Source organism: Heptranchias perlo, chromosome 8 (assembly GCF_035084215.1).
Source record: "Heptranchias perlo isolate sHepPer1 chromosome 8, sHepPer1.hap1, whole genome shotgun sequence".
Taxonomy (NCBI): Eukaryota; Metazoa; Chordata; class Chondrichthyes; order Hexanchiformes; family Hexanchidae; genus Heptranchias; species Heptranchias perlo.
The window spans coordinates 76,890,887-76,907,022 of NC_090332.1; the positions used below are offsets into that span (position 1 = coordinate 76,890,887).

The following is a 16,136-nucleotide window of genomic DNA, read 5'->3' on the forward strand; positions in this document are numbered from 1 at the left end:
TGTGATTGGTGCAGCTTCAATAGCTATTTGGAGTAATGCATTCCACATTCTAATAGCCCTTTGCTGTTTTTTTAATTCATTCTCGGGTTGCGAGCAATGGCGGCAAGGCCAGCATTTATTGCCCATCCCCAGTCACCCAGACAAGGTGGAGGTGGGCCTTCTCCTTGAACCGCTGCAGTCCATGTGCTGATGGTGCTCCCACAATGATAATTTGCTTGAAGAGATTCTTCTGACCTCTTCCTTCCATTCATCTAGTGATGGCCCCTTAGTCTGTGTCCCCTTGTTATCAATTCACCAACCAGTGGAAACAATGGGCCAGAAATCACGCAGAGCGGCGAGGCAACGCTCACCGCATTTAATTAACGAAAATGCTTACTGCGGGCGCTGTGGCGTCCAATTGCTTTAATTTGAACTTTAAACAAAATGTGCGCTATCAACCCAGCCTCTGAGCAGCGTGAGTTGCCGCGCGGCTGGAAATGTCTGTGAGGAGGAGACACGCCCACGAAATCTGTCAGGAAGAGAAGTCACGCCCACGGATTCAGGCTGCATTGCTCAAGCAGGCGAGCAGACTTCATTCAATTAACGTTAGTATTCTGGATGTCATTGTAAATAAAAATTTAATTTTTTTTATAAAAAGCCAAAGAAATAATTGAATTAAAGAGACAGAAGGGAAAAGTAAAAAAAAATTATCTTTAATGACCAAAAACTATTAAAATAAGGAGTAACGAGACTCCACATTTTTAAAAGTTAATTTTTAGTTGTTTGGCAGTCATTAAGACTAACCGCACCGTATTGACCTGGTATTTTTAAGTGTACCTGTTCGGTGGCGTAATTAGTTACTTTCCAGCTGGGCAGATAAGCAAGTTGGCGCTTTTTCAATGATTTCTCTGATTACAATGTGCGATGGCCCTTTAATTCGAAGCTGTCATATCGCCGGCGAACCACGAGGAGCAAGTTCACGATTTCCGCGTTTTACTGTGCGTGTGCAAACGCGGGAACTTGTTCCTTCAATTCGCCACTAAAAACTGAGAGCGCTGTTGAGCGATGGCGGGAGTGATTTCTGGAGTGATTTCTGGCCCAATCTTTCACTATTCATCTTTTCAAAGCCTCTCAAAATGTTGAATACTTTTATTAGAGCCCAGTTTACCTTTTCTGCTTTAGTGAACACAGCCATTGTTTTTCAAGCCCTACACTTATAGTAGGAATCACAACTACGTCCTCTCATCCTAGTTAAACCTATGCTGCACCTTTTCCATCTCATAGAATCATAGAATCAAAGAAAGGTTACAGCACGGAAGGAGGCCATTCAGCCCATCGAGTCTGCGCCGGCTCTATGCAAGAGCAATCCAGCTAGTCCCACTCCCCCGCCCTTTCCACGTAGCCCTGCAAATTTTTTCCTTTCAAGTACTTATCCAGTTCCTTTTTGAAGGCCATGATTGAATCTGCCTCCAACACCCCCTCAGACAGTGCATTCCACATCCTAACCACTCTCTGAGTAAAAAGGTTTTTCCTCATGTCACCTTTCGTTCTTTTGCCAATCACCTTAAATCTATGCCCTCTGGTCCTTGACCCTTCCGCCAATGGGAACAGTTTCTCTCTATCTACTCTGTCTAGACCCTTCATGATTTTGAATACCTCTATCAAATCTCCTCGCAACTGTCTCTGTTCCAAGGAGAACAACCCCAGCTTCTCCAGTCTATCCATGTAACTAAAGTGCCTCATCCCTGGAATCAGTCTAGTAAATCTCTTCTGCACCCCCTCTAAGGCCGTCACATCTTTCCTGAAGTGCGGTGCCCAGAACTGGACACAATACTCCAGTTGTGGCCGAACCATTGTTTTATAAAGGTTCATCATGACTTCCATACATCTTTCTAATGTCCTTTCTATAATGGGCCACAAACTACTCCAACTGTGACTCAACCAAGTCTGTTAGATCATTTACGTCTACGGAGAACAGAGAGGTCCCTTGGGCCTGCCACGAGCTATGTCTTGCCAAACGACACTTGCATTTCCTCCTACCTTCTGTTTTCTATCCTCCAGCTATCCCTTTATCCATGCTGACACCTTATCCTTAATACACGGACCCTAATCTTCACAAGTCTCTTGTGTGGCAGTTTATCAAATGCTTTTTGAACGTCCAAATGTATCCAATCCACTGCACCCCCTTTAGTCTATACGCTCAGTACTTCCCTTTAAGAAGTTGATTAAAATTAGTCAAGCATGACTCGCTGTTTACATATCCATGTCGACTCTCCCTGATTGTTCCATACCTTTCTAAGTGGTAATTAAAATGATCCCTTATTATGGTTTCCTATCATTTTCCTACTACAAGTGTGAGGATAGCTGGTCTATAATCATCCCTTTTTCTTCTTATGAACAGGAGTATAAGATTTACCATCCTCTAATTAAGGTCTGGAACTTAACTACCAACCCAGGGGTCATGAGTTCAAATCCCACCAGGGCAAGTTGTGAAATTGAATTCAGTAAATCTGGTAATTTGTGGAGCTGGCACCAGAAAATGACCCTGAATAAACTGCCAGATTGTTGTATAAACCCAACTGATTCACTAATGTCCTTCAGTGAAGGGAATATGTCATCCTTACCCAGTCTGGGCTAATGTGACTCCAGTCCCGTACTATGTGGTTTACTCTTAATGCCTTCAGGGCAACTAAGGATGGGCAATAAATGCAGACTTGCCAGTGTCACCCACATTCTAAGAACAAATTTTTAAAAATCCTTTGGTACAATTCCCTTTTCCAAAGAATTTGAAAAATTATAGGCAAAGTGTTTGATATTTCATCACTGATCTCTCTCTGATTCCAGACTGCTGACCATCTGGCCTTGATGATTGATCACCTTTATTTCCCTTTACTCCTTTAAAAACCGCTTCCTTTTTGATATTTATAATATCTACATTAGTCGTTCCTCTATGACCTCCTCTGGTACTCCTGCAGTTCTTCCTTAAATGCAGAGATGAAGTACTTGTTAAGTATTTCCACCATTCTTTTATTATCTACTGTAAGATTAATATCTTTGTTCCACAGTTGCCCTACCCTTTTCTAAACTGTCCTCAATAAGCCCCCCTCAGAATGCAGGCTGGTTATAGGCATTCTCCATGGTGCAGGCTGACTCCATCAATCAACATTGGATTGGTCTATGACCACAGGCCTTGTCTATTACACGAACTGGAAAGATCACCTGACTTCATTAGCCAAGCTCTTACAGAAACATTTTCTCTGCGATTATCACTTATTTGAGAACGGGCTTAAACTGATTGCACGTGGATCGTACAAGGCTGACGAAACCCTCTTACCAAAGAGCTCATTAATCTTACTCATCTCACAAGATGAAAGAAAAAGCAACTGTCAAAATGGATATTGAGCAATCACTGAATCATAGTACCCAGCAGAAACCACTTCTGCAAACTTCAAACACCTGCACCTAACTCAAGGATTCAGCTGTGCAGCTAGTCGCTTTAGTAAGCTGCACAGAGATGGTATTTGTGTCCAAATAAACATAAAACAATGAGCACTGGGGAGTGGTTGTAAGGTTGATAATCTCTGGGTGCCCTCAGTAGCACAGCAGGGAAGGTGGAGCCAGGGGATCATTTAGAACTTGCACTGAATTTTTGGCAGGGGCGGGAGTTTAAGTAAATTCCTGTCGCCATTGCTCCTTCCATTACATCCAAATTCTAATTTGCTTTGAGAGGAAGCTCAGAAAGTTAACATTCCCGACTGTTGTGGCATAACGACAAATAAAAAAAATAATTAGCACTTGTGGAGCCTGCAGCTGACAGCTGAAGTTAAACTTCACCCCAAACGGTTGCTGGAATTGAATCACATTGTGCCCCAGCTTTAAAGACAAGTTTTTCTTCCTTTAAAATCTGTAGTGTAAGAGATCAAACAAAAAAGGGTTATGGGGCCTTCCCCACCCCCCCCCCCCACCATCCCCCCTCCTCCAGTGGGCTCAAGTGGGCAAATGCATTGCCTGGTGTGACTCCGAGCCAGGAGGATCCCAAAACTCGAGTTCCTGTCTGAGCTGAGTTATCTGGCTGGCCTCCTGGTTCCTGGGCCAGAGAGAAGGGGAAAAAAATCAACCCCGATTTGCAGCCATGCTCACGAGCCAGGGACACAAGCTGGAAAGTGGATGTTGGCTGATCATGTTCAGCTCAACAATGATGCCTCGTGTAGTCAAATAGCCTGCCAGTACTCACAGTCCACGCCCCGTACATGAAGATTGGCCACTCGGATGAGGTTTTGCTGTGGAACTGTAGCCCGGCATGAGTCACTGTCTTTAGCAGTAGAGGGGAGACAATGGAAAGGAGAGGGGGGAGAAGGGATAGTGAGATATTGTGGGATTACAAAGCTCCTCCTTTTAGATTGCCTGGTATAGAAGAGTGAGGGCTGAAGAATGCCTGCCCGCCCTCAAAGCATGACACTCATTCCTAGTGTTGATAAAACGAGATAGAGGGAAGAGCTTTATTACAGTGTGGGAGAATTAGTGAGCAGTTAAAAAGAAAATTAAGTGCAGAAGGACACAGAGTCTTGTAAACATAGTGTGGTAGCTCATGAAACCTTTAAAGTAGCAGCATGGCTCCACAGATGGCTGAGCAGCTGAGCCAGGATGTTACATGGTTCAATCCCTGGTCTTTGTTGAGTCAGCTGATCTCAGCAGGGGCAATGGTGGGACAGCTGCACTTAGCCTCAGCGTGCTGAGTTAAGGCGGGGGGAAATCGGCTGCTCCTAGTGTGTATGTGCATGAGCGTGTGTGTGCATGAGTGTGATTGTGTGTGCGTGCGTATGTGTGTGCGTGTTGGGTGTGTATAAGCATGTTGGGTGTGTGCTTGCACGTGTGTGGATGAAAACAGGATTAGATTCAATGGTGATGCAGCCCACAATATAATAGCTCACTAACACTTGCTGTCAAGTATCGCACACAAGTTGGCTGAGGTACCAGATATTAGCACATGTGAAAATGTACCCAAGCAATGAGCCTTCCATTAGAAGAGGGGAGGAGAAGCGAAGACTAGCAAGATTGTTTGGAGAGAGAGTGGTGGGAGGAAGGAACATCCATACAGAAAAGTTTTTTAAAAATAATACAATTTTGAATATATTTTCATCCTTCCCGAGGAACTTCTGAAAAAAATAAAGAGTTAGAGTATCTGCCCCACAACCAACTAATCCCATCTCCCTCCACCCATAGCCCAGTATCAATCGCAAACCAATCCCACTGACCCACTCTTTCCCCATATCCTTGTATCAATCCCAAACTAATTCACTGACCCACTCTTTCCCCGTATCCCTGTATCAATCCAAAACTAATCCCACCTCCCCAGTCTCCCCATTTCCCTGTTTCAACCCCACACTAATCCCACTGCCCCACTCTCTCTTCATTGCCCTGTATCAATCCAAAACTAATCCCACTGCCCCACTCTCTCTTCATTGCCCTGTATCAATCCAAAACTAATCCCACTGCCCCACTCTCTCTCCATTGCCCAGTATCAATCCCAAACTATTCCCACTGCCCCACTCTCTCCCCATAGTCCTGTACCCACCATGTATCCTGGCAAATTGGGTCATGGCAACAATGCAACTATTTCATCCCATCCACACTCAAAATGCCTGCCCAGGGGTTTTAACAAAGCATGACTCAGTTTTACTGCTCTCCCCGATAAAGTCAACTTTTAAACATTGTCAGTTTATTTGTTGCAAATGGAATTGCTCAATAATGCCAATTTTACCAGTAATATTGTCAAATTTAAGGAGAGCTGCTCCTTTAACTCAGCTGGCAGGTTTCCTTGTTTGATTAACTGAACGTAATTGGTCCCTTGGAAACAACAGTAAACAGTAAAAAAAATCTTTTCAAACTCGAGCTTGATTTCAGAGTCCAGCCATTCTTTGGCATCTCTAACAACCACAGTTCAAAGTGAGGTGTAGATTTCCCTTGAACAAAGTCATTACATCTTGCAGGCTGTACCCAGCTATGCGCGTGTCCTTGACCTGATACATGGATTAATGCTGCAGCAACATTCTGCCTCTCCATCCAGCCAGTCTGGGTCTAACTGTAACTGAGAATGTGTTCTGAATCGCTGACTGTTGTTTATAATCAGAATCACAGACCTGTAGCTTTCAGTACACGCTATTAAAACCTCAGGACTCATCGTAAATCTAGATTCGGCCTTTATTCATCCTCGACACGCAGCTTCTAAAGTAGACTGCGATAGAGGACACAAGCATTCATCGGGTTCATCCAATGTCAGTAAAGTATCAGGTGTCTAAACGTGCAACTTAGTCACTTCTGATTCAGCATAAATATAAAGTTCTTTGCATATTTCAGAACAAAAATGTAACTTGCAGACAGGAATATTCTGCAATAATATGAACACGGTGAGCAGGGGACTGTGACAGACAAACAAAGATTCCTTCTTTAATACATTCATACAGCTGAATGGCATTTCACTGAGGTATGAATGACAAATGTCGCTGCACAATATAACCGAACCCACCTTGCAATTTCTGCATCACATTGGCAATATCCCTCGGGGATCTCCCATAGTGTCGTGATGTCGCCATCCTCTCACTCGTCGCACACCAGCCTTGGCTCGACAGAATGTGCCAGTCGGTGTTGCAATGAATCGTTCAGGTCACTGTGCTTCAGACGGCATCATTGAAGCAGCCTGCAGCATTCAGCAGGGCTGAGCTGAGTCACTGCAGCCCGACACCCAATGAGAGCCTTGCTCTCAGAAACGTAGAGTGTTCTAACTTCCTTTTTGAAGAAGGGTAGCTTTCCAAATGACCTCAGCTCCCTGAAAGGAAATGGCAGGGTTTAATGTAAATCTTCGCCTTCTTAAGACGATTAAAACCTCGTTGGCTGATTATCCACCCTGACAGATCAGTAAAGACATGCACAGCACAAACCACAGAGCTCTGGACTAATTAAGGCAGCAGCCAGCGTCAAGGATGCAGTGACAGCTATCAGAACAAGCAGGCAGCAGAGTGCACAGTGCAGGAATACATCCAGGAAAGCTGATGGTTACTCAAAACGTCGATGTCAATTGGTTCCTCTAACTGAGCTGGCCAAAGTTATAAGTGACCATAAGAAGGAAAAAAATCAATTTGGGTTTACAGTAAAGTGAAGCACGGCTAGGGCAGTGGGTGTTCAAAAAAATGGAACTTGTTACAAATCTGATGAAAGGACCTACTGAACGACAACAACAACTTGCATTTATATAGCGCCTTTAACATAGTAAAACGTCCCAAGGTGCTTCACAGGAGCGTTATCAGACAACAAGTGACACAGGAGCCACATAAGGAGGTATTGGTCAAAGAGGTAGGTTTTAAGGATCGTCTTAAAGGAGGGGAGAGAGGTGGAGAGGTTTAGGGGGGGAATTCCGGAGCTTAGGGCCTAGGCAGCTGAAGGCACGGCCGCCAACGGTGGAGCGATGAAAATCGAGGATGCGCAAAAGGCCAGAATTGGGAGAGCGCAGAGATCTCGGAGAGTTGTAGGGCTGGGGGAGGTTACAGAGATAGGGAGGGGTGAGGCCATAGAGGGGTTTGAAAACAAGGATGAGAATTTTAATATCGAGGCATTGCCGGACCGGGGACCAATGTAGGTCAGCGAGCACAGGGGTGATTGCTGAACGGGATTTGGTGCGAGTTAGGATATGGGCAGCAGAATTTTGGTGCTGTATTTCACAGAGAGGATCGTCCATCGGAAAATGGGAACTTTATCAGGCTTCAGGAAAGGTCCCATGGGAATGTGGTCCAGGTAGTGGATTGGCTATGGGACCAGAGACTCCTTTTAAACTAAGTCTCACCCGCAGTCCTTGGTCCGTGACCAGTACAGCACAGTTCCATCTCAATGTGTAAATTGAGCAAGTGGAGAAAAAATACAGTGTGCCCCCCACCTGTGTAAACAAATGCTCATCACCTACTCTTCTACTCCCAACCCACCCACCCACCCACCCCTGACCCAAGGCAGGGCTCAGAACCCTGTACCCAACAGCCTCCCAGCGGCACAGGCCTCCTGATCCAGTCTCCCGAGGAGGAGAGGAGAACGTTCCCCAGCCGACCCACCTGGTCCCAGCTGCCAGCCCACCAAAACCCAGCAAGAACCTTCACCCCCACCACCTACTTTCAATATAGAGCCCCAACAGATGGCTTCAAACGTGAAAGAGTCAGCTTGTCGAAACCCACTGACTGACTCAATGCTGAACAAAGCAGTGGGTGGGGAGAGACGAGGTCTCCTTCTTATTATGGGTCCCCCTCAACAAGCATTAATAGAGGACATGCTCACACTTTAAAAATCCGCTGTTTAAACTATGCAAGAGTAGGAATAGACTGGATGTTAGGTGGTTATTCTTTTCCCAGAGAGTAGTGAGCCTCTGAAATACATTGCCGGCTGGTGTGGTGGGTGCTGACTCTCTGTCTGCCGTCATGAGGGAGCTGGACTGGTTCTTGACTGGGGCTGAAATCGCATCATATCGAGGATAAGTGTCTTTATAGATAACACTTGGTCCATGTGATCTCCTGGACTGGTTTCAATCCCCTGAGCAGGTCGGAGAGGAATTTTCCAGAGTATTTTTTCCCTCATTGGTCCTGTTTTTTTTTCTCTGTTTTTTTGCCTCTCCCGGGAGATTACATGTCTGTGGGGGGCGGGAAGGAGGGAGGATGTGTTTAGCCATGATGCTCTGGCCATCATGAGGTGTGGGGCAGGCTTGATGGGCCAGCTGTCCACTCCTGTCCATCAATTTTGTATATTCAGCACCAGGTCCCCAAACAAGACACATGACAGCAGCACTATCACATTCGACACTCTTGGTGCTCCTCATCCCTACTGCCATCTTCCAACTCTCTAATCCACAACTTGCTGGGGAAAACAAACACACCAGCGACTCACAGCCTCTCAAGGTTCAAGAGTTATCCCCAGCCCCCTGGACTGACTGCCCCTACCTTTGAAAAACCACTGGTCTGGGATGCCCACCCCCCCTCCAAACACCTCTCGTCGTGGGCCGGCCATGATGTGAGGGCGAGTGTCTGACATATTGTTCCGTGACCCCTGGAAGGGAGATAGACATGCAGCTTCCAAATGGAATGGCGCCATTGAGGACAGCCCCACTGCAAGGGGTGGGGGAGGGGGGGTGCAGGGGGAGGATTAACCTGTCCCCGAGGTGTGATTGCAGTATCGCCCCCAAACTCACATAGGCAGATGAACCCTGTAGCTCCCCAGCCACCCAACACTGCCAATAACCCATGCAGTCCTGAAGGAGTTAGGAAGGTTGGACCCATCACACAAAGTGAGGACCAGCCTCAATCACTTACGAAGTCCGACTCACCAAGTTTCAATAGCGTAAAAACTTAAAAGCCAAATGCCTCAATAAAGCTTTACCCTGAGCCTTGTCTGACATCAAACTCTTTTGGTGGAGCTTTAATTTTCCATTAATCCTGAGCCATGAGGGCACAAAGGACAATGAAATACCCCACCCTACAATAAACCCAGCCTTCTGAATGGGCAGAGTGACAGCACAGTAATGTGATAGTGCCAAGCATCAGTGTATTGGCACCTACCCCAAGTTCTTATGTGTGCAACACTACTCGAAGAATGAAACTTCACTGCCTTCAGAAGCAGCCTTTACTTCTGCCAGACACTTCTTCCCTCCCGCTAGCTCCGTCTCCCCCCCCGCCCCTGGTTCCTCTACAACCTAGCTGAGTTCAGGCGTTTGGAGCAATGCAGGGCAATCTTGCATCCTATCACTATACTGCCAACTTTCATTTAGCATTTGAGCCCCTTTGCTGCTTAAGAGTAAAGTTTGAATTAACTCTACACCATTCATTTGAGGTAAGTTTGGTTTTTAACTTCTGAAACCCAGCTGACCAGTGAATGTGAGACATGGACTGAAAAATTAATAATTAACATATGGCTTATCAGGTGTCATGGCTCAGCAGTAGCACTCTCACCTCTGAGTCAGAAAGTCATGGGTTCAAGCCCCGCTCCAGAGACTTGTGCACATAATCTAGTGAAGTACTGAGGAATTGCTGCACTATCAGCTGGACGAGCTGTTAAACCGAGACCCTGTCTGCCCTCTCAGCTGGACATAAAAGGTCCCACAGCACTATTCGAAGAAGAGCAGGTGAGTTCTCCATGGTGTCCTGGCCAACATTTATCTCTCAACCAACATCATTTAAAAAAAATAGTTTATCTGGTAATTATCACATTGCTGTTTGTGGGATCTTGCTGTGCACAAACTCGTTGCCGCATTTCCTACAGTACAACAGTGTCTACACTTCAAAAGTACTTCATTGACTGTAAAATGCTTTGGGACATCTAGCGGTCGTGAGAGACATCATACAAATGCAAGTTATTTCTTTTAACAGAGGGAGATTGGACCAGTAACCATTGAGAGTAAACAAGGAAACCGAAGAGACTGCAATTAAACATGCAGCACAATAGTAGTTACATTCTATTCATGGATAAGAAGAAATCTATGATTTCTATATAAACCAGATCAGACATTATTGGTCCAATAACACTGTTCTGTTAGCAAACTATCATTGTAATAATTAACCACCAATCAGAAAAAAATGAAATCATTAATATTATAGCAATATCAGAAAATGAAATTACTCTTAATAACTATACAGGGTCTGCAGATAATTGCAAGACACTTCAAATTGCTTTGATTAATGGTTAGCTACAAGTACAGATTAGGTAACTGGCTCGTGTTTTCATTCCTTAAGAGGGTTACACCAATATTTCTCTGCAGGAAGATATTCGAAGGGTCCACATAAGGAATCAAATAAACCACCTGATGTAGAATCATAGAAATTGCAGCACAAAAGTAGGCCATTCTGCCCATCATCCCTGTACTGGTACTAGCTCTTCAACTGGTGATAACTACTTGAATCCCATTTCCCTGCCCTTTCCCTCTAACATTTTATATTCTTCCCTTTCAAATAGTTAGCCAATTTCTGTTTAAATTATATTATATGGTCTCCCCCTGATAATTCTGAGTTATTTTTTGCACTCAGGTGTCAGCCTTGGCTCAGAGGTAGCACTCTTTGCTCCAGAGACTTGAGCCCATAGTCCAGGCTGACACTCCCAGTGCAGTACTGAAGAGGTGCTGCACTGTTGGAGGTGCCGTCTTTCGGGTGAGACGTTAAACCGAGACCCCGTCTGCCCTCTCAGGTGGATGTAAAAGATCCCACGGGACTATTCAAAGATGAGCAAGGGAGTGCTCCCTGGTGTCCTGGCCCATATTTATCCCTGAACCACCGTCACTAAAACAGATTAACTGATCATTATCACATTGATGTTTGTGGGAACTTGCTGCATGCAAATTAGCTGCCGCATTTCTTACATTTTGATTACACTTCAAAAGTACTTCATTGGCTGTAAAGTGCTTTGGGACGTCCTGAGGTTGTGAAAGGCGCTATATAAATGCAAACTTTTTCTTTCAAAAAAATGTATTATCCAATAATTTGGATTAAAGAACATAAATAACACCAGCAAATTGGAAATTTAGCAATAAGAAAATTGAATTATAAGATAATTTGAAATATGCGACTTTGATTGACTGTAGTCTCTCTCCCACAATAGCCCATTGTATAAAACATCCCCTGTTCTAATAACCCTCTGTGTAAAAACATTTCTTCTAACTTCCCCTTTCATTCCTCTGGTGCTAATCCTCAGTCTAGGAACATAGGAACAGGATTAGGCCATTCAGCCCCTTGAGCCTGCTCCTCCATTCAATTAGATCATGGCTGATCTGTATCTTAACTCCATCTACCTGCCTTAGCTCCATCTTCCAGTCTGTGTTCCTTTTGACCAACCAGTGAGAACAGTCTTCTGCTGTTCAGTTACTGGACCATCCACCCTAGGGTTGCCAACCCTCCAGGATTGACCTGAGTCTCCAAGAATTGAAACTGAATCTCTAGGACACTGCTGCGAACAACCCAGGGAGAAAAATCATAGGGGCATTTAAAAAAATTGTGTTTTTTTCATTTTCTTTGAACACTTTCGCTTATTAGTGACAAAAATATTAGAGGTGGAAATAAAAGGCTATTTGACTGACAGTCAAGAATCATCCAATCAGGTAACAAAGAGTTTATTCGCTTCCCAATTTGCATGGGAAGGCGGGGCTCTGTGAGGATGGACGTATCGAGCGACCAATGGCGGGAGCTTGGGGGCCGAGCAGTTGGCGGCAGATGAAACCTCCAGGAATATGTCCAACCAGAGTTAGTAACCCTAACCCTGGTCCACCCAGACAACTTCATCTCCCTGTGGCTGTGAGCTGGCTCCATTCCCCAGGTGAAGAGCCTGGTAAAGCACCAACCTGCAATGATAAATAGAACAGGTGCAGTGAGGAGAGCCTGGCTCCAGGGGATGGCTGATCTCCACAGCCTGGCCCTGATTATTATTATTTCTGACAATAAATCTCCCTGGGCCCTCTGTAATTTCACAGGTTGCTGATGTGTGAGGCACCAGGTAACCAGATGTGTGAGGCACCGGGTAACCAGATGTGTGAGGCACCGGGTAGCCAGATGTGTCAGGCACCAGGTAACCAGATGTGTGAGGCACCAGGTAACCAGATGTGTCAGGCACCAGGTAGCCAGATGTGTCAGGCACCAGGTAACCAGATGTGTGAGGCACCAGGTAGCCAGATGTGTCAGGCACCAGGTAGCCAGATGTGTCAGGCACCGGGTAACCAGATGTGTGAGGCACCAGGTAGCCAGATGTGTCAGGCACCAGGTAACCCAGATGAGCTGCAGGGGCACAGCAGCCAGATGAGGGAGTGGGGAAAGGAGTAGAGAGGAAGGGAGGGGATAAGATAAAAGACCCTACCGGGAAAGGCTGGGAGTGGGAGGCAGCGATGCCCTCACCTGAGCCACAGTGTGCGGAGTCCCCGCCGAGCTGGACCGGGTCGGGATCGGGCGGGTTACGGTGCTGCCGGGAGCGGCCGCCGATACTCTCCGGTTACTATGTTGCGAACTGTAACAAGCCGCTGCCTGACAACGCGCATGCGCGTGTCCGCCGGCCCGCACTGCGCGCGTTATTCGCCTTGTTTGTTCCTCCGTTCCCGTCCCCAGGGGCGGGGGTTTGGCTGGGAAACGAAACATAAGACGTGGGGGGCTGTGGGGATGAAGGTTGCAAATCACCATCATCCCTGATTGGCAGTATTGAACCAGACCAGAGCAGAATAACCCTATAAAATTCTCACATGTTTTACTGGGATTCTTATTGTACAGGTGGAGTCTACATTTACCAGAAATTAATTCAAGGGTTCACTAATTGCAACATTTCCCCAAGCCTGCCCCAGATCCAAGCCCCCCCCCCCCTCCTTCCCTGCAAGGGGGTTCTGGCGATAGGGTCAAACTAGAAATTACAAGACATTGCAATCCACTCCCAAAAACTGATGCCCTACAAAAGTCCCTTAAAGTTCCCAAATTATCCTGGGATTCATAGGAACAGGAGTAGGCCATTCAGCTTCTCGAGCCTGTTCCACCATTCTATTAGAACATGGCTGATCTGCACCTCAACTCCATTTACCCGCCTTTGCTCCATATTCCTTGATACCCTTACCCAACAAAAATCTATCGATCTCAGTCTTGAAAGCTCCGATTGATCCTCAGCGTCCACTGCCTTTTGGGGAGAGATTTTCAGATCTCTCACGAGCCCTTGTGTGGAAAAGTGCCTCCTGATTTCACTCTTGAATGGCCTGGCTCCAATTTTAAGAATGTGCTTAGTTGGGCTGATCTCATCAGGTCTTTGCCCAGCAGTGAGGTGGAACAGAGAAGAGAAATCAGACAGATCAGCAGAAATCTTATTGATGGGGAGCATCTGGAGTGCAAAAATACTGACGGGCCAAGGATAGATGGTGCTGAATGGCACCTTGAAGGAAAAATAGAAACCAATACCGTACAACTATTTTGTATTTTTTTTTAAAACTTGCTTTATATTCAACAGGGATGTGGGACTTCAGTTATGTGGAGAGACTAGAGAAGCTGCGATTGTTCTCCTTAGAGCAGAGAAGGTTAACGGGATATTTAATAGAGGTGTTCAAAATTATTAAGAGTTTTGATAGAGTAAATAAGGAGAAGCTATTTCCAGTGGCAGGAGGGTCAGTAGCTGGTGCTTGGTCTACAGCACCAAACTCCCGATTTTGAGCATGGCTCCCTGCTGGGAGTCTGGGATCGGTGAAGTTACCCCGTACCTCAGCATTCAGTTTGCTTTGTTGATTGCTGCACCATAATAACTGAACAACCCCCAAATCTCTTTCAGCCTCCTCCCTAGCTAGTTCTTGGCTCAGTGGTAGCCCTTTTGCCTCTGAGTCAGAACACTATGGCTTCAAGCCCCACTCCAGAGACTTGAGCACACAATCTAGGCTGACACTCCAGTGCAGTACTGGGGGAGTGCTGCACTGTCGGAGGTGCCGTCTTTCAGATGAGACGTTAAACCCTACCTGCCCTCTCAGGTGAACATAAAAAATCCCACGGCACTATTTCGAAGAAGAGCAGGGGAGTTCTCCTCGGTGTCTTGGCCAATATTTATCTCTCAACCAACAGATTGATGTTTGTGGGACCTTGCTGTGCTGAAATTGGCTGCCGCATTTCCTACATTACAACAGTGACTACACTTCAAAAGTACTTAATTGGCTGTAAAGCACTTCGGGGCATCCTGAGGTCATGAAAGGCGAAATATAAATGCAAGCTCTTTTGCCCACTTGCAAGTTTTGTCGAGACTCTATAGTTCTTTGCTGCTTCATCAGACAACATTGCCCCCATTGTTCAGTGTTCTAGAATTACTCTTCCTTACACAGGAAATTACATTGGGACATGTGAAGTTTAAGTGTCCGGATATGAAGTAGCATCTGAACATTTATTGACGCAGTGCTCTAAAGAGCTTTCATTGTGTGCCATTGCTGCTTTATGATTCAAGCAAGTTAACCAAGTAAAAAGGGAAGATTGTCTTCTGATGCTGTGTGTCATATTTGTTAAATTAACATCACACATAAGCAATGTAACGAGGATGACTTTACAATCCCGTGACACTACAGCTTTGTGGCGTGTATTTGGCAAACCTTTTTATCCTTTGTTTATCAAACACGTTTTTTCCCACAAATCATAGAATAGAATTCATTAGTAACTTGAAAAGGAAAAAAATTGCAGGGCTATGGGGAAAGAGCGGAGGAGTGAGACTAATTGGATAGCTCTTTCAAAGAGCCGGCACAGGCACGATGGGCCAATTGGCCTCTTTCTGTGCTGTATGATTCTATATTCATAAGATGCTCCAGTTAACAGTTGCACTTTGCCCCAGCACGAGAATGTTACCCAAAATGTAGAGCAGTATTCTGGTGTTCTACCCTAGTCCAACAACACTCTACTTACCAACCAAAGGTCCTCAGTTTAAACACGCCAGTCCGTATCAGGCAGAAAGACCATTCTAACAGGAGGGAACTTTGTACGGATACTGCCATCTCCAGCTGCTCTAGTGGAACTGCACTTCCTGGACACAACATCCATGTACTTGTGAGATTTCCAGTTCCTAAGGATGGTTCTACAGCAACATATGATCGAGACGAGAAATAACCCCTGATTCAGCATGTGTTTTAATTTTAATATTACTTCTTTTACCATGAAAATATAGCTAACATTAGAGTCTCTGTGCATACTTCAAGAAAGAAGGACTCCTCAGGACATCCAAAGCGCATCATAGCCAATGAAATACTATTTGAAGTGTAGTCTCTGTTGTAATGTAAGGAATGCCAATTGCTTAAGTGCCAATTGGCGCACAGCAAGATCCCACAAACAGCAATGTAATAATGACCAGACAATCTGTTTTTTTGTGGTGTTGGTTGAGGGATAAATATTGACCAGGACACCGAGAACTCCCCTGCTCTTCTTCAAATTGTGCCATGGGATCTTTTATGTCCACCTGAGAGGGCAGCCGGAACCTCAGAAAGACAAACCTCCAGCACTGAATTATGGGCATAAGTCTCTGGAGCGGAGCTTGAAACCACAACCTTCTAACTCAGGCAAGAGTGCTACCACTAAGCCAAGGCTGACATTTAAAGCCTTTTGAAAGTATTTCTTGTAATTGATTCTATGTCCCTGTATCCATTAAATCAGATTTTCAATAAA

General features: G+C 45.4%; 2 protein-coding genes across 7 annotated transcripts in view; one reads left to right on the forward strand and one right to left on the reverse strand.

Annotated features, from left to right (window-relative positions):
• syne1b (spectrin repeat containing, nuclear envelope 1b) overlaps positions 1 to 6,666 on the reverse strand; it is a 478,102-nt gene extending 471,436 nt beyond the window's left edge. For all 6 annotated transcript variants that reach the window (XM_067989374.1, XM_067989378.1, XM_067989371.1 and 3 more), the window contains exon 1: positions 6,506 to 6,666. In XM_067989374.1, the coding sequence (XP_067845475.1) occupies positions 6,506 to 6,572 (67 nt within the window). In that variant the 5' untranslated portion in view covers positions 6,573 to 6,666. The remainder of the gene's footprint in view (positions 1 to 6,505) is intronic.
• Positions 6,667 to 10,032: 3,366 nt separating this feature from the next.
• rnaset2 (ribonuclease T2) overlaps positions 10,033 to 16,136 on the forward strand; it is a 44,855-nt gene continuing 38,751 nt past the window's right edge. Inside the window, exon 1 of the mRNA XM_067989383.1 lies at positions 10,033 to 10,129. The gene's annotated coding sequence lies outside the window, so the exon portion shown is untranslated. The remainder of the gene's footprint in view (positions 10,130 to 16,136) is intronic.